The following is an 18,862-nucleotide window of genomic DNA, read 5'->3' on the forward strand; positions in this document are numbered from 1 at the left end:
CCCAGTGCAATAGTTTGCCAAAGGCAAGATTCACTGGGGAATTCTTTGTAGTAATGTGATTGGTCATTATTATAAAGCAGACCTATGTTAGGTATGGGCATGAGTACTTGAGTACACATTTGAACGTTAGTATTCCTTCAATGTATAGAGTACTCGCCCCACCCCCCAACCTCCCACATCTGAACATGACCATTATTACAATTTGAAATGGGTAAAATCTTTTATTGTTGTGCTCCGTGCAGTGTATTGCCTCAATTAGCGCTTCTTAGTCCCGCTCTCGCTGTTTATCATGGGACTACTGTTGCAGGAGTGTGAGCTCTCCACTGGGAAACAGCTAGTGAGGTCTGTCTGCACATGCTCAAAGACAGAACTAACTGTTAGCATGACACTGCTAACATTTCCTAACGGTTATTAAGGGGACAGAGTCCAGTCATTTCTGTTTCGGTGTGAGTTTATTGGGACCGATACACCACTCTGTGTCGGATGTTAGCCACTGCTGCTGCGTTGGCTCGGCCTGACTAGGCAGAGGTAGAACTGAGCAGGATGGTGGCTCAAAGACAGCCCTTCATCCTTCATCTTTTTTTTGTTGCTGTTTGTTTTTGGTGTGAATACTCATTTAGGCTACTCTATAGTAGTCTAATGTGAGTACTTGGACAGTTACTTAAAGTTCCCATCACAGGTATTGGGGCTATGAAAATACTGTGAAAGTCTGAAAACAGTCAATCCACAGAGAGATGCACAGCCTGTATTCAGAAACTGTGCCTTTAAACTAGCAGTTAGGACTTCAGTGACGTTATGCTGTCACAGCTTTACTATGTAAAGGTAGACATTTTCTTTACAGTGCCAGTACAGTCATTCCTTGCCTGAAAGGATGTGCAGAAGCACAGAGAGCGCAGATGTGGAAAGCCTCTAAACATTCAGAGCAGACTGGTCGTTTCAGGATAAAGAGACAGGCGTTTCAGACAAAGGGTGAATATAGATATAGATAGGCAGACAGTATGATAAAAATAACATGTTATTTGAACATTAAAGCACATAAACATGTTCTAGTTCAAATCCCAATTACAAGAATGAGCCTAAAAATTAGCATAAAATGGTACCTTTTATATCTGGTCAGTGGCCTCATTGACAAGGTAGCTGCTAAAGCAAAAATGTTATGGTCAAATCTCTTTCTTTCTAGCCTGACCCTATTATCTGTTACTGGTTAATGTTTATCTTGTATGTAGGTCATGATAATCACAGTTTTTATTGTTACCTCTACATTAGTTGTTGGAGGATTTTTTGTGGTACTGTATTTAATCTGGATTGTATGAAGCATGATGGGTCAAGGGAGTTCCCCACAGGCTGCTTTTTTCTTGTAAAAAGTCTTGTCTGGTCACCAGAGGGAAAGAGGAACAGAATGACACCCTTATCTCTAGGTGGAAACCAAAGCAAACAAAAGACAGCTAACCAACAGATAAACTCACAAAGGAATTATGTCAGATGGACACATTCACTCCCTCTTTGTCATTTCTTCTGTGTTGCAATGCAGATCTGACCAAGAGCAATTCTGTTCACACGTAACCATTGCTGGATAATATGGGTGTGGGGCTGACATAATGTTTTGTTCAATTAAATGAGCAGCAGACACAAATGCACAGACAGATGAACACACAGAAACACTCTTTTTCTGGTTGTTAACTCCTTAAATTCCTTAACTCTTCCAAGTGTCACTGGATACCTGGAGATATAAGGTCACCGAAGAGTTCACCAGCTCTGCAGTAGCATCAAAGACATTTTTTAACCCTTTTGTTGTAATGTATGAAACAAGTGAATCAGAGCAAAAAAAAAACAAAGCCCATTTGTTTGACAGACGCCTCCCCCCACATATGAAGTCATCCCCCTCCATGTGGTATCGAAGAGGAAGATCTATCCAAACTGAGGTCATGAGAAGTGTATTTTGATTGAATGCCATACTTCCCACACCCAAAAATGAAGTCATGTGGTGGGATCCAGTGAGGAAGAGGTTTGTTATGATTTCAATCTGTATATATAATGCCCACAGGACGGTGGTCCTCTCTGGGCCCATCGGGGCTGCGGTTGTTATGAATCATTGTAGAAATGGTTGAAGTAGCTGCCATTCCCACACTTATATGATGCGATCAAACTGAATAGCACTCTGGTTTAATTAATGCAAGATGCGTGATAAAGTGTTGCTGTGAGAATTGAGCTCTGTCATCCAGCTGCAAGGAAGCTTCAGCGTAAATCTTTGTTGACGGTTTTATCAAAGGGAACATGGAAAAAGAAGACAATAGCATGTCAAGCAAATGAATCTTGTGAGCTGATGATGTAAACCACATTACTTTTACCCTCGGTTTGTCTGCAAGAAAACACACACACCTTAATTTTTCAAACAAATCCCTCAGCGTCACCTTGTCGTCATATGCTCCCCTGCAGCAAAGTAATGACTGAGAGGTCCCAACAGTCACGTCTGTCGTCAAAACACTCCTGCAACGTTAGCGACTCTCTGATCACTTCCACTTATTCTGCTCAGACATCACCTCAGCTCTCCCAGGCCATTTTCAGTTTTGGGCGCGCTGACAGATGCTAATGAGCTGTCCATGCAGAGTGAGATTAGACTAGGCCGAGACAGCGGGGAACATGGTGTTCCTGGCCTGAAGCCATGCAGAGACTTAAAGAGGTTTTTAGCAACAGAGATGGAGTCAAAAAAAAAAAAGGTGACGAAAAAGTCATGGATGTGTAGGCTGGAGTAATGTACATAAGTAGATCTTTTTTAGCACTTATGGCCACCTGCAGTGTGTTGTTTTAAAGGAATACTTTGACATTTTGGGAAATATGCTTAATTGCTTTGTTGCAGAGAGTTAGGTAACAAGATTGATATCACTCTTCCATGTATGCTGTAAATATGAAGCCAGCAGCCAACTAAATTAGCTTAGCATAAATATTGGAAACAGGGTGTAACAGCTAGCTTGGCATTTGTCAGGAAACCGGGACGTTTCCTAACAAGCTCCTGGCCAAGAAATACTGCCACAAAACCCCTAAATTAAAACTTTAGACCGTATTAAAACTATGGAGATAACCACTGTGACGTCATTCATTGGTTTGTGGATTTTTGTTATGAAACCTCATATTTGGCATTTTAGCTGTTGCCATCTTGGATTTTTGGAGCCAAAGGTGACCATATTTAGATGAGAGGGTGGAGCTGTGGAGGAGCAAGAGGCTGATCTAACTCATCCCAGCTGGCACTGGATGTCAATAACATCAGAAAGACGTTGGACTCTCATATCAGACAGACATTAAATTTTGGTTGGAATGAAAATTGTGTTAACGATATTCTAAATGTGTAACAGCAGTAGAATTTCACGGGTAGATGTTAACATTATGATGTTTTGCAGACCTTTGGTTTTGTTTTCCATACCTTTCAACTAAATGTAATTATTCTACGTCAACATAATGTTGACATGTGACATTGGAAAGACACTGGATTTTGGTTACTCAGCAACACAAAATAAGAACAATATATCAACATCAACTGTCGTCAGCATAAAGTGTCAGATTGACACTGGCAATCGGTGTCCAGCCATTGAATTTTGGTCACCCAACGTTACAGAGTAATGTGTCTAATGACATCGATGGGGTGGACTCAGGTGATAATACGCAGACACCTTATCAGCCAAAGAAGCCATGCCCTTAATTATGCTTAACTTAAAGCCTCACTACTATTTAAACAGGTGGGTCATTTAAAGTTGTACTCCTATACATTTTTCATAAATGGGAAGATTAGCTACAAAGAATAAAACTGTCCTTTGTACTAGGCTTAAAGCCTGTTTATTTTGACTGCAGTTGGGCATTTTAACATGGGGCTCTATGGCAATTGACTTGCATTTGGAGCCAGCCCTTATTTTATATACATTCAATGAACCAGCCCCTAAGTGGCCATTTGAGGAACTGCAGATTTTGACACATCTGATACAGTTTCAGTTTCAGAACCTGGAGGTTGTTGCTTGGTTAAAACGATACATTGCCATTTGTTCACTCTAATTTTTGTGGGGCTTTATGAAACAAGGTGCAATTTGTTTATTTACTGAGCCTTAAAGGTTCAGATACCGTAGTTGGATTGTTAGCGTCAGACAGAGCCATGCTAGCTTTTTATCCCTGTTATTAGTCTTTATGCTAAGCTAACTGGTTGCTGCCTCCAGCTACATATTTGACATACAGACATGAGAGTGGTATCAATGTTCTCATCTAACTCTTGGCTAGAAAGAAAATAATCAGATTTCCTGTATGAATGTACTATTCATTTGATATTACTGCCATAGGATGCATTTGCAGACCACCCTCACTTATTTGCCCCAAAACCTCCAGACTTCCTGATTATATTGACCATGGCTGACAAGCATCTTACCCTTTGGTTTTATTGGTCACAAAACACATTGCACACAGGAAACATTGATCACATATTCTGGGTTTTTTGCTCGACACTTCACAATAAGAAACTATTGTGTCAGACATGGACTCAGACAAAGCACAAGTGCCACAGAGCACCAAACGTCTTATGGTAAATTCTCCTACAAATCTCAGAGTATGACCAAAAATACCACAACACATGTATCACAGGAACACAGTGATAACCACAAGAGTTCCAGTGCTGAAATACCACAGCTTCTTTGATGTGGTGCTGTACCATAGATTCTTTTTTAAGGTTGACAGACAAGTATGTCTGATCAGGATTTGGATTTTCCACTTCTGAACACAGTAATAGTGTCCTGTCCAAAGTGATAAATGTGCACAATTTTCATTCATTAATAGAATCAAAATGAAATCATACTGTACAGTAGTTAAACTGTTCTAAACAAGCACTTCTTGTATTTATCCTGACTCTTTGAGCCAAGGGATTACCATAACTTAGTGTTCATACTGCCGTCTCCTTCCAGACTACTCTTCTGTTTAATCAAGACTAAACAATGTGGTTTATTTTTCCAGTTTTTCCAATTATTTTGTGTTCAGGGGAATACAACATTGCTATAGTAAATTCTTAAACCAAGTATCCAAATGGCTGTTCATAATGGCCTACATCTGGTTTCACTTTTCAGGCAGTTAACCCTGCTGAACTTGTTACAGCATCAATAACATTCATCCAGTAAAATACCAGAACATAATACTCAACTTTAAATTATCATCACAACAAAAGTTATTGTTGAACATACTGTAAGACATCTCATCTCTTGTGGTTTCTGTGTTTATTGATGTTACTCTGTTCCTTGAAATTGGCTTGAAAATTATATACTCTTAAGTATTTCTGTCTTTGTTTTTCTTCTGATGTTTCAGTTTAAGAGATGACTTACCATCTCAGAAATGTTAATTACTTATGTTTCATTTCCTGTCTGTGCTGATCACACACTATGGAGTCCCATGGAGGAAGAGACTCTCTAATGCCCTCCTGTGTTGAGATGGAGGTTTTGTTTTACATGCAGCCAAGCTTCCCAGACCACAGACAGACATGGGACCTTGTTAATATAATTGTTTATTTGAGAATATCACTAGACAGGACCATGATTTTTTTTTACCCTCTTTATCTAATACACATAAAGGTCCAGTGTGCAATGTATGGGGGAATTAAGTGGCATCTAGGATTGCATCTGAAGATTGTAGTTTGCAACCAGCTGAAACTTCTCCTGTTAAGAATTCATTCAGTGAATTTTGTTCAGGAGATTCTTTAAAGGGGCTGAATTATCCACAGAGGTCTCCTCCTCTTCAAAACAAATGGACCTGGTGATGTAAACCACTAAAAACACTAAATAAAGCAGTTGCTCATTAAAAAAATCAGTGTTTCTTGATGCCATTCAGCCCATCTGCAATATGCCGTTAGCCCCGCACCTGCTAGTGTGCTCATCCATTTTCTTTGATAACATAAGACCTTTGTTCCGCTACAGATGTTCAGGAGGTTTTTACTTGGATCTGAATAATCTACAGAGGTCTTCTCTTCCCCAAAACAAACACCACTGATGATTTACACTGGTAAAACTAAATAAAACAGCTTCATGTTACAAATCAGTGTTTTCCCTCAGATGTTTGACTCATTAGAGACGGGCCTCTAGCACAGCACAGCACCTGCTAATGTGTGCTCACCTTTTTTGTCTGATAACTTAAGATCCAGACATTCAGGAGGCTTTTACTAGAAGCCAAATTATCCACAGAGGTTTTTTCCTCTCCAAAGCAAACAGACCTGGTGAATTATACTGCTAAAAACACTACATAAAGCAATTTCACATTTAAAAAAAGGGGTTTTCTGAAGCTGCTCTTTGAGGAGGCGCTGCTATAAAGTTGCTGATGCCAAAAAGCAGAAACACAGAGGTTCCTATCTAGAACCAGTCTTTGTTTTGTCCATTCTGGGTTACTGTAGATACATGGCAGTGTATAACAGCAATCACCATGGACGAGGACCCACTCCCTTTGTTTATAGATATGGCTTATTCTAAGATAACAACAACATAATACTTATTTTCAGGTGATTATACACTTAAGAAAACATATTTACATATTCTATTCAAAATGTTTAAAAAAATATTTTAACATCATTCATAATCCAGTTCAAAGAAATTCCTTTGGATGTTTTCTTGTCTTATTCAAAGGATATGGTCTTGGCTCCTTCATTCCTGGGGTTCATAGCGTTTATGTCAGCTGTATTACCAGCAGGCTATTATGTTGCAGGCATGATTTCATTTACTGCAATTGCTAATGGTGACAGTGAGGCAGAAAGATGGCAATGGCTGATAGCTATTCTGCAGTCTTCAGGTAAAAGCCATAACTAGATATTTTTAGTTAATGATGAGACGACCATATACCTTAAGATGTATTAGATGCAATATAATCTTTTGGATGTCATGTAGGAGAGATTCACTGTACATGTAATAGGTTATCATTGGGAGGTATGACCACTCAGAGCTCCATGTGATGAATCTTGTACTTTCTATAATCTAGTCTAATAGCCTGGTCCCATTGCTGTGTTTCATACAAACTGAATAAACTATCAAGAAGGTGACTTTGCAGTAACCTCTCCATAGCAGCAGACACTCCAGAGGGCCTGAAGCTCTCTCCCAGGGTCAGCCACAGCAGGAGACAAAGCTGCCACTCATCTGCCAAACCCTGGAAGGGAAGGATATTTCCATCTCAAGCTTTGACACCCCTGACCCAGCGTGGGTCGTAAGCAGAGACGGGAGATCACAGGGCCACGGGGGTTTATTCCAAACAACAGCTGAGCATCATTCAGCGCGACAAAACACTTAAACAATGGATTTCTGCCCTGCAGTGGACGAGAGGCAAGCAGGCTGCTAATCACTTTAAGATGAGAGGTTTCAATTAGTTCAACACTGTGGAGATGTCTTAAAAAGCTGAAATCATAGCCAGATAATGACAGTGGAATCGGGGTTATTGTGTGTTTACAAGCCTGAGAGGGCCTTGTGTTTAATCATAACCATGTCTATTAATTCTTTTAAATGTCTGCATTAGATTATATTGAGTGGATGCTGCATTCCTTTTCATAGCAACCTAAGGATGCATATCAGAATTTACAGTATAGCTTTGTCTAAGCTATGTAAATCAGTGTCTTTGCTACAATCTCATTAAGATTACATTAATAGATTAAATATCAAGAAAGTATATAATAACACTTTGATTTAAGAATCAAGAACAATATGTACCAATACTGCTTTTTGTAGTTTTACTTGAAAAAATGCCGTACAAGATAATTGAATTGTCGCCCTCTTCTGTCTCTGTCGCATCATTGCATCAACAATAAGTTGCTTTTCAAGGGCAACGCTAAACCCCGCCTACTTCAATGTGATTGGTCTTTTTTTAGCGATCTCGCAGTTACATTGGATACTCGTACGTCAATAGAATGACGAATACGGAAATATAAGCGAGGAAAACGGCACCGGTGAGAAACGTGGGTTAAACTCTTGTGTATTTTAAGCTTTCTGTTCTTACTGTATTCACGTGTAGTTTGTTTTCAGCCCTAACGCGGTTTTGAGAAACTTTGTGAAGTGTGCCGTGTGATTTCAGTGCCTTCCCACCCGCTCTGTTAGCAGCATTTGGACCAACAAGCTAACATTAGCTGCGATGCTAACGACCGTGTCACAGCTCGGTCAGATGTCAACAGGAGTTTAAAGTTGATTGTTCCATCTTGAGGTCGTCTTACTGACTCCTGACTGCTTAATTTACTGTACGGTAATAGTTAGCTAATGATATTCATGTATAACAATGTACAAGCGAAGCTACAGCGTTCCTTACCGTCAACTAAATTAACTACATCAACGTGTTTTGTAAAAATGTGGAGTGAAATACTGCAGTCACAGGTCTTGTCGAAGCCTGTTCCTCCTCTGAATAGTGTTACTGATGCTGTTGTTTCCCACTTCTATGATGATATTTAACCTAGCGCTCCCCACCACAATTAGGGTAAGATCGTGGTCAAATTAAGCATCACTAAAACAAGTGGTAAGGGTTAGAAATAAAGTTTGGTTCAGATTTAGGCAAAACACATTGACAGGGTAACAGTCTTTCATACAACGCCTGTTTGTGTCTTCATATTGGTCACTTACTAAGCTGTTATAGCACCACTAGGTGGTGCACGAGATCTTATTATTAGACTTTCAACACATGCAACGTTTTAGCACTGATGGCTCAGCTAGAGGCGAGACATTGGTAATCAATTCCATGATCTGATAAAAAAAAAGTAATTGGAATTGATAACAGTTTGCCAGAATTGACAGGCACCTATAGATCACAACCACGTTGTTTCACACACTGTGTCCTTTGCAGTATTTGTGGGAAAGCATTAATATATTTGAATCTAAAGGTTAATATAAAGCTGGTTCAGCATAATTGTAAATGGACATGCCAAAATATCAAAATACCTATCCCTAAATGCATTTCCTCTCAGTGTCTGCAATTGAAAAGGTCAACCCTGACCTAACATACTATTTATAAAATCTTTTAAATACTAACACTGGTGTGTGATTATTACCATTAATCCCTTACATGTTGCCCTTTTCAGTGTTTTCAGACATGTACGCCTCTCAGCTTCTGACTTGCTTTGCTGCTGAGCAAGCTGATCATAGTTTCTCTTACCTTTTGTGTGTTTGTTTTTCACAGTGTTCTCCTGAACGATGGCTGCCTCAGGGAAACTGGCGTCTTTCCGTCTGCCTCCTCTGCCTACTGTGAGCGAGCTCATAAAGCTGTACAACCTGCGAGCTGAGAAACAGCTGTCCCAGAACTTTCTGTTGGACCTGAGGCTCACAGGTTAGTCTGCCTCACTCTTTCTTCCACTCTATCTGCAGTGCACCAATACCTGCTCACTCCTGTAATTTGTTACCATGCACTCAGGGCACAGTGGTGTGTTTTGCCAGTGCACTTGATTGCACAGCTCCACATAGCCTTGTTTCAAGGCATTGAAACTGACAGGCTTTTCTGTATGGACAAGGTTGAGTAGATCTCCTTTTAATGTGAATGGACCGAGTCAATTGTTTACAGCCCTTGCAGAGCTTGAGCCTTAATATAATTATCAGTGATGCAGTGCAGGTCTGATCTGCTCTCTCGTCCTTGGACAAGGTGACTGTTAGATTAATGCACCTCATCTTCATCACATGGAGGCAGACAGGTATTGTAACATCACACACTATTAATCTCACTTTAGATACCTGAGACTCAGATGAAGACATTTGATAGCAGAATATGGTGTAATTTATAAGATGCATGAGTTGGACTAAGTTAGGAAGTAATTCACAGAATGTATGCAAAAATATTGATGACACCCATCATTTAGTCGGTCATCTATCTCAATTGTTTCAGACAAAATAGTGCGTCAGGCGGGCAGTCTGAGGGATGCCCATGTGTGTGAGGTGGGTCCTGGTCCCGGCGGTCTCACCCGCTCCATCCTCAATGCCGGGCCGGCGGACGTGCTCGTGGTGGAGAAGGATACACGCTTCATCCCAGGGCTGAAGGTAAATTGAGCAGCTACAGTGACACGGGCTTATGCACAATGTTATCAAGGTCGTTAGGTCAGTCATTGTAAAAAGCTCTAACACCTTCACCTGTCAGTTTCATGAGAGCAGTCACTCTGTTTTCAGCCGCAGCATCGTTAGCCACCTGCAGAGTGACTGATGGTTATTTAGTTTTTCCTGAATACCTTTTCATTTTTCATTTAATGTTATATCACATCCATTTTCACAGCTGTTGTCTGAGGCAGCACCAGGGAGGTTGAAAATCGTCCACGGTGACATACTCACCTACAGAATGGACAGAGGATTCACACAAGATGTCTCTAAGCCATGGGAGGGAGGTGAGAATATGAAATTATAAAAGCTGTTTCAATTGTCATGTGGATTAAAACCATCTGACATAACTGTGTATATGTGGCTCTACAGATCCACCAAACCTTCACATCATAGGCAATCTACCATTCAACGTCTCAACTCAGCTCATCATTAAGTGGCTGGAGAACATAGCAAACAGAACAGGACCCTTCATCTATGGACGCACCCGACTCACTCTCACTTTCCAGAAAGAGGTCGCAGAGGTGCGTGAAAGCTACTGGATGTTTCAGTTTACAAGGTGTATGTGTGTCAGGATGCTGTTGTTCGGCCATTGAATTTTGAAAAACATTAGTAGTTAACTGCTCAGAACAAGGTCTGTGCATTATCTAAAGTAATCAGGTCCTGATTTCTGGAAAGAGACATTGCTGTTGAGTTTTTCAAATGCAATTTTTTTGGCACTTTTAGCACCGAAAGCTGAGTGCTATCTAGTTCCATTATATTGGAGAAAAGACAGACATTTGTACGGCCGATATCTCCAACACTTGGCAACTTGCACCAAAACAATCTAGACTGATAAATAGCACTATAAGGAAAAATATGTATTTTTGATTTTGGGATGAACTGTCCCTTTAACACTAAAATGAACAAAGTTTAATATATGTAAAAAATATTGGGTATTAAATGTCTTATTCTATCGCTGGGATTAAATATTGATTTCTTGATCCATAATCATAATTTTCAACTAAAATAAATACATAAATCTTGAGAGTTTTTTTTTTTCATTTGGACCAGTCACATTATTCATAGCTATGTGTTTGCTTATTCTTTTTTATCAACAACACATAAAAACATATTTGGGATACGATTAAATAGTAACTTTATTCCAGTTTTTGTCCTTTATGCAATATATTTGACAGACATGTTTTGTTACGACTAAAAGCAACATAACATGAACTCAACAAATAGCCTGCTCTTACTGAATTTGCATGACTTCATCTGTGGTTGTCCTCTCCATTTAGAGATTGACAGCCAGCACAGGCAGCAAACAGAGGAGTCGTCTGTCTATTATGGCTCAGTATCTCTGCACAGTCCGCAACTGCTTCACCATCCCTGGACGGGCCTTTGTCCCTAAACCTGAGGTAGGATTTTTGACTCTGATAATGATACTTACTATATCTAAATTGAACACCACCATGATTTCAACCTTTTGTTGCAGTGTTGAAATAGTGTCTGTTAGGACGACATGGGCAGATGGACCCATTATTATTTCACAGTACTGTAGGGTGAGCGTGGGATCTCCTCATATCTCCTAAGCTCTGCTCCCTGTCTGGTCCCTTGCTCCTGTCAGAGTCCCTCATCATGTCACCATCGCTCATCCCCCCCCTCACTCCTCTCGCTTTAAGGCTTCATTAGGACTGTGTTGAATCAGTGTTGTCTCTGTTCTGTCTTCTTTGGACCCTTTCTAGGTTGTAATGATGCCTGGTGGGTATTTGAGATGCAGCACGATCACACTGCGCCTTGTAATGAGGGCCTAGTTCTTTTTTAGGACCAATCTCTCTCTCTGCGTCTATCAGCCCGTATGCGTGTATATCGGTGGTGAAAGAAAGACGTCTACTCTTACGTAACGTGCCAATGCAAAGAGTTTTTTTCCTTTTCTGGGGTAAGGATTTATAGTAGGACTAGGGGGCGCATTAAGAAAATATAAGCACTGCTGCAAATTTTGAAATATCAGTTATGGCTAATAGACCGCCCTGCTGAAATAGATTTTAAGATTACAGACACACAACTCTTCTGGAAGACTGAGGAGCTTACTTACATCTTTGTACAAATGAAACCATGTTTTTCTTTTCTTGAATTAAAGGATAGGTGTTAGGTTGATGTCAGAAACGGACTGTTGGTCCCTTGAAAATGGCTCATGGCTCTTCAGGAGACCCACTATTGGTAAATATTTAATGTCCTGTGTGGAAGTAAAATGCAACAGAGTGAATGGGACCAGCGCTTATTGTTCATTCTCTTAGAAGAGATGGCTTCCAATGATTATTTCATCACACTCAGCTGCCTTTCTGTGCATTTCTTGTACTCTTGAATGTCTTTATTTTGTGTGTATGTCAAATTGGAGCTTAATGGGTTTTACCATGTTCTGGTCTGTGCTGGAAATGTGTTTGTTTTAGAATGCTTGCGGTATGTATAAACTTGAGGAAAACAGACTTACACTGTAGGTGTGTGCATGCAATGCTGATGAATAAGCGCCTCCCACATTCGCACACAGGCCAGCTATCCCCACTAAATGTTTTAATGGGCACTTGGTCGAATTGATATCATTAGGAGAGATGATGGCTCTTTGATGAGCAGGCCTCCTGCTGCTGGTGTCCTATAATAGATCAGAGAGCACAGAGTGTATATTAATGCTATCATACTCTCTGCATTGTGCAGGCCCCTTTTTACTGGTATGTCATGTAGTATAATTCATAAAAAGCTCCATGGCGCTGCATTGTTTATTGGTGCACACCAGAGTAATTACGCAAAATTGCATGAGCAGTAAAAATGTCCTTTCTGATTTATGAGGCGACATCAGAGGCTGGAAGGGGGGGGGGGTGTGGCTGAGGTTGTGACACGCAGGAATAAAGACTTTTAAAGCAGTGGTTTGTTTGTATTGTTTGTAGAGCTGATCTGCATATTATAAGAATACAGAATAAAGAAAATTCAGAAAAATAGTGTCCCGGCATAAATGAACAAGTTCTAATGGATGCTGTTTTGGGTGTTGATACTGTAAACTGCTTACAGTGCTCCAGTGAAAAAGCAAAAGCAACATAAAAATGATAGAGGCTAAAAACCCCCTTGGTGGGCAGAAGTTAATCGTAATGGAGGAGAAACACTGCCAACTATCAAAGGTCTCTTCATCTATGCCCCTCTCTTTTGTCTGTCTCTCTCATATGGCTGTAACTAAAACTTTTTTTCATTATCGTCTAATCTGCTGATTATTTTACGATTAATCCTTTAGTCTATAAAATGTTTTACAAAATTTGAAAAATCCTCTTTACAATTTCCCAGAACCCAAAGTGGCATCTTCAGTGTGCTTTCTTTGTTCAAACAAAAACCCAAAGACTCTTAATTTACTCTCATTGTTTGCATTGTCTGTCCGTCTGTCCCATTCTTGTGACAGTGTTATCTCAAAAATACCTTGAGGTAATTTCTTCAAATATGGCACAAATGTCTACATGGACTTAACAATGAACCAATTGGATTTTGACTGTCATAGGTCACCGTGACCTCGTTTGCCTCATTCTTGTGAAATCCTTTGGGGTTTTTTTTGTTGGTTTTTCTTTTCAAAGTGTGGCACAAATGTCCACTTGGAGTCAACTATAAATGGGTAATCAGAAGTTAAGGTTCTTGTGACCTTGCATCAGTTTCATTCTTGTGATTGCAATATATCAAGGACACTTTGATAGCATTTATGCCAAAATTGGCAAAAATGTCCCCTTTGGCCAAAACTCAAGAATTTATACACCAATTATGACAAAATTTCACACAGGATAGAGTGGGATAAAATGATGAAGTGATGACATTTTGTATCCAAAAGGTCAAAGTCATTGAGACATCATAATGGTTTTTGGCCATTTCTCAACGTCATAACTGACATAAAAGGAGACATTTGGTAAGATGCACAGATCTTGGGTGTGCACCTTGAAACTGTGCTGATTGTATAGATCTTCTGTGCTGCTGAATGGGAAGATGTGTGTGAAGCACTGTTTTCATAAATGTGGATGTAAACCATAAATGCAGCTTGACTGGTTTGCAGTGGCATACAGCTGCTTGAAAAATGACTAAGACAATTCATCAGTTATCAAAATAGTCAATTAACTTTCTTTCAATCAACTAATCGATTAATCATCTAATCCTTTAAGCTCCTTTCTCTTTGTTACTGTAATGTGTGTGTGTGTGTGTGTGTGTTTTTTCAGGGAGTGTTTGTGTGTGTAACTGCGTCTCATACCTATGGCCAATTAATCGGCTCAGTGATCTAATTGTTGGTGTTTTGTTCCCACTGAAGCGTTGGGATCACTGATTATGTTAATGAAGAGGAATTTGTTCAGATTGCAGCACAACTGGGCTTTGTTTTTGGCATGTCTTTGTCACGTCTGAACTTTAGGCTCTCTGTTCTGCTGTGAGTGAGTATATGAGTAGCTATCCCGGTGCAGGTGCGCTCAGTCACGTAATGATAAGATTTTTTCTGTATTTATGAACATTCTTGTGAAAATGTCACTGGTTGGTCAACAGTTTTAGCTCTCCTTTCCCCATATCACCACTGGCAACACTACAATAAATAGAATATACAGCAGCAGGTGCTATACTACACATATGGCAATTGTCGGAGTGTGAAAAACATTTGAAGTGGTTTAATACTGTGTAATCAAACAAACAGCGAGTCAGCAATGAAATTACTGAACCATTCCAAATAACCATGGCGACAAAATAGCTTCAGTTAAAGGCGGTGTGGGGGAGAGAACGTGATTGGTCGGCTGATATGAACCTATAGGAGCCGGCCAGTACAGGCTAATAGGATAATGAGAAGGGAAATGTTGAATCCATTTTAAATCAGCAGCTGCTGGGGCTCATATTGACGTGGGTTGGTAGATAGGCTCTTATCCTCGCAGTTTAATCTGTCTGTCTTGTTCTTCTCGCCCCCGGACTGCACCTGTCTTGTGTCACATTGAGTGACTGAGATTGTCCTTGAAGGTTTCTGAGAGCGGCGATTGGCTGCTTTGATGGTGTTCCCCGAGGCTCACCGTGCCCTGGGTCTGTCCTGCTGCAGATCACACCTGCCTCCCTTTGCTTATTAGTCACTCTCCTCCTGTTAATTCTCAAATGGATGGACAGATTGAGCGGCCTTTAAATTGCTTCTGTCATTCACACCTATACATATATCTGATATCTCTCTTTAAGAAGGTAAACTGAGAAAAGAAACCACTTCTCTGCTGTTGCTTCAGTCATTATACACATTTCTAATTTGTATTCCGGTCAGGGGTCAAGGAGTTTTAGAGAGCTCGCAGCCATCAAGCATCTGCATCTTCAATAGGGACATTCAGTCATCCAATTTCATCCTAACTGCCTCTTTACATAGAAAATAGCTGATTTTCAAGGAGTAAGGAGTGCGTGTTGACCAGCTCATCTCTCTTCCCCTGGCTCTCTGCTTGCTTGGCAGAATGTGATTAAAATCAACTTGTGTCCGTCACAGGCAGGTCTATAAGTCGGGCAATGGATGCTCCATCACGAGCAACCTGCTGTCTCTTCTGTGGAGCTCCTGCAGAGCTAACAACTGTGTTATTCATTAGGAAAAGTGAGGAAAAAGAGAAGGCACTGAGAAAGGGGCGCAGTGGGAGATGAAAATATTAAATGAAAAAAAAACAGTGAAAGAAAATGGGAAAGACGAAAAATTTGATAACCAGGTAGGGGATGAGGATGGAAATAAAATATGGATAGCGAGGAAACTGATTAAAATCACAGTGAGATAAAGAAGTCCAATCAAGAAGAGATGGGGATTGAGTCTGTATATGGTCTAAAGGTTATGTATGGAATGAAACAAACACGTTTTACAAAAGAAATAAAAAACTGCAAAGCTTCCTCCACACGAGCGCTAGAAGACAGATTCATGACAGAGATCGATCTGAAAGGAGAGTGAGGCGTACCTCCGACAGATGGTTGTCTGGGCCAGTCGTCAGCCCGCTCTGAGTAATGGCTGCATCAGCCGTCAGCCACCAACTAACTGAGCCTCACAGGAGGAGAGCCCTACAGATGTTTGCCTTGTACACAACCGTCGACCAAGAGCACAGGCCAGATGAGCAGAGCCCAAATTGAATTTGTTAATGCTGCATTGAACATCCATTATGGCTGGCAGTTGTCAGGAAGACTTTGGACTGGGGCTGTAAAAATCGCATGCCTTGCAATCAGATCCTTTTGATTTTTTCCTTGTTATGGCCAAGGTGTTAGCTGCTAGTTCAAGTATTAAAATAATAATAATAATTCAGGATTTGTATGCCTCAGAGCTGGCAATAACCAAGGCCTTCTGTTTTCGGGTTGTCTGTCCGTAAGTACGTAAGTTAAGCATTCTTGTCAACGTGATATCCAAACAACACCTTAAGGGAAATTTTTCGAACGTTTACGTGGCCGCAAGGATTGAGGGCTTAGATTTTGGTGGCAATAGGCCACAGTTCAAGATCACCTTGACCTTGCATCTGTCTTATGAACACATTATCTCAAGAACACCATTTCTCAAAATTTGGCAAAAACATCCACTTTACCTCAATAATAAACTGATAAGAATTTTGTTGTCAAAGGTCAAGATCCTTGTGACCTTGCATCCGTCTCATTCTTGTGAACGCAATGTCTTAAGAAGGCCTTTTGGGAATTTCCTCAAATTTGACAAAAATGTCCACTTGGACTCAAGAATGAACTTGTTAGAATTTGGTGTTCAAAGGTCAAGGTCACTGGAATCTCGTTAAACATGTTTTTGGCCATAACTGGAGAGTTTGTTCGCTAATTATGACATAATTTCACACAAATGTCTGTGTGATGGCATACTCTATCCAAAAGGTCAAAGGTCACCTTCACTGTGACATCATGATGTTCTGCCAAAACATTTTTCTGGTCATTATTCACTGTCATATCCTGATACTGTAATTGGTGACACTAATCTGGAAAGTGCTGACTGTATAGATCTTCTGTGCTGCTGAGGGAAAGGTGTGTGTGAAGTATCCATGTTTTCACACACATACAGTACATGTAAACTTTAAATGTGACTAGACTGGTGCGAGGAGGCATACAACCACAAGGCGGTAATTCTAGTTTATTTTTTTCCATGGCTAATCTGTTGGCAGGTATCAGATCTAAAAATAATTACATCCTTTGAATTCAGGATTTTTTTGTTGAATGTGACCCGCCACACTCCAGTGTAAAGCAGTGGTAGGCTCAGTGATGGATATCGTCTCGGTGACCTGAAGTGGCCCAGTAAGAGCGAGCGTCTACTCAGAGGGCCCGCACTGCTTTCTCACCTCCCGCCACACATATTACAGGAACACAATTCATCTCAGCCTACTCCTATCTAGCAAACGGGGTCAAACGTGGTATCAAGAGTATCGGGCAAAGTTATTTCAATGACTTGTGCCGGCACGGTAAACGCCCAAAGGCTTGGTCTCAATATATCACAGACCCAAGGTAAAGAAAAGCTAAAAATACCCTCCAACACCTCTTCTTCCTCTCTCCTTAAACAAAATGCAGAGGTTGGCAGAGTTGGCTTATGAACATCTCCGGAGATCTATTCCTCCGTCTCACAAAAAACTGTGCCGGCTTCGCTCAGAGTCAGCGTTCAGGAGTTTAGCAAATTCAGCTCTGTTTAGTTAGCGAGCATGCTGGTAGAATAAGCAGGTATTTTGAGGAATAATGCTAAAAACCTTGGCTGTATCCCAAAGAAATGAGGTCAGCTTCAAATAAGTAAATTGCCAGCAGTGCTATGATGCAATGATAACAAATGAAGTCGGTATAAAAAGCCTCCCCACAAAGAGCAGCATCAATCTATAAGCTATTAACTTGAAGGGTTATTTGAACGCTCTAATTTAAACTTCATGCACTGTGATTTCATAGCTTAATTTCAGGCTTTTTTGGAGAACGGAAGGTGTAGGTTGGATTTAGTGGGTGTGTTGATGAGAATTTGTACATGTCAGACTAAAAAAAATCATAGTTTTCATAAAGTGTCGGCTAAATTAAAGTTAAACCCCTTGAAACCTGAATCAGCATCAGCTTTCTTGTGCTGCGTTCAGATGCTTTTCAAAAGATATTTGACCTTTGAAACCTGAGCAAATTGTTTTGTTTTGTTTTCTTCAAAAAAGAAATGACCAACGTGGCAAGAAACATTTCACAGATTGCGAGAAATAAGTGAAAGATGACAAGAAAATTGCCACATAAATAGTTTCAAAAAGAGGTGAGGATTATTAGAAAAATATTCCAAAAATAGGGGAAAATGTCCAGAGAACTATATTTAAAATTATTATAATTTAAAAATGTGTAACAGAAAAAATATAATAAAATATATAAATTATATATATATATATATATATATATATATATATATATATATATATATATATATATATATATATATATATATATTTTACCCTCCCCCGTCTTTTTTTCAGGTAATTTTCTTGTGTCTTTTTTTACTTGGTTTATTTGCACATTTTTGTGTGTTTTTAAAAGAAATCAAACCCATTTAATCAGGTTTCAAAGGGTTAAGTGACAGATTTATCAAGCTGTTTCTGTAATACAATAATCTCTAAGGCGATCACTTTCCTCAGGAGAGATATAGATTGCAAAAAACCAACCGTGTCAACACCTTTCCAGCATTTAGCCTCGCTCACCTTCAGCTTACCAAATTCTCCCAGCGACGCGTCCTGCCCCGTATTGAAAGCTGAAATATTAAAGGGCCTCCTTTGAACTGTCAGAGTGTATTGTTTTCCTACAAGCGCCCCTTTTGTCATCTCCATAGCATTTACTGCCTTTCT

The 18,862-nt window shown here is 40.0% G+C and overlaps 1 protein-coding gene across 3 annotated transcripts in view; it reads left to right on the top strand.

Annotated features, from left to right (window-relative positions):
- The first annotated feature begins 7,832 nt into the window (after window positions 1-7,832).
- The window catches only part of tfb1m (transcription factor B1, mitochondrial), a 31,195-nt gene continuing 20,165 nt past the window's right edge, over window positions 7,833-18,862 (top strand). Inside the window, exons 1-6 of one of the 3 annotated variants that reach the window (XM_042501515.2) lie at window positions 7,833-7,945; window positions 9,151-9,297; window positions 9,847-9,998; window positions 10,228-10,336; window positions 10,422-10,573; window positions 11,330-11,449. In XM_042501515.2, the coding sequence (XP_042357449.2) occupies window positions 9,165-9,297; window positions 9,847-9,998; window positions 10,228-10,336; window positions 10,422-10,573; window positions 11,330-11,449 (666 nt within the window). In that variant the 5' untranslated portion in view covers window positions 7,833-7,945; window positions 9,151-9,164. Of the gene's footprint in view, window positions 7,946-7,986; window positions 8,227-9,150; window positions 9,298-9,846; window positions 9,999-10,227; window positions 10,337-10,421; window positions 10,574-11,329; window positions 11,450-18,862 lie in introns of those variants that run through there. The other 2 variants (XM_088087467.1, XM_088087468.1) reach the window with 2 other exon arrangements.

Source organism: Plectropomus leopardus, chromosome 14 (genome assembly GCF_026936395.1).
Source record: "Plectropomus leopardus strain MGB_pleo_1.0 chromosome 14, ASM2693639v1, whole genome shotgun sequence".
Lineage (NCBI taxonomy): Eukaryota > Metazoa > Chordata > Actinopteri > Perciformes > Serranidae > Plectropomus > Plectropomus leopardus.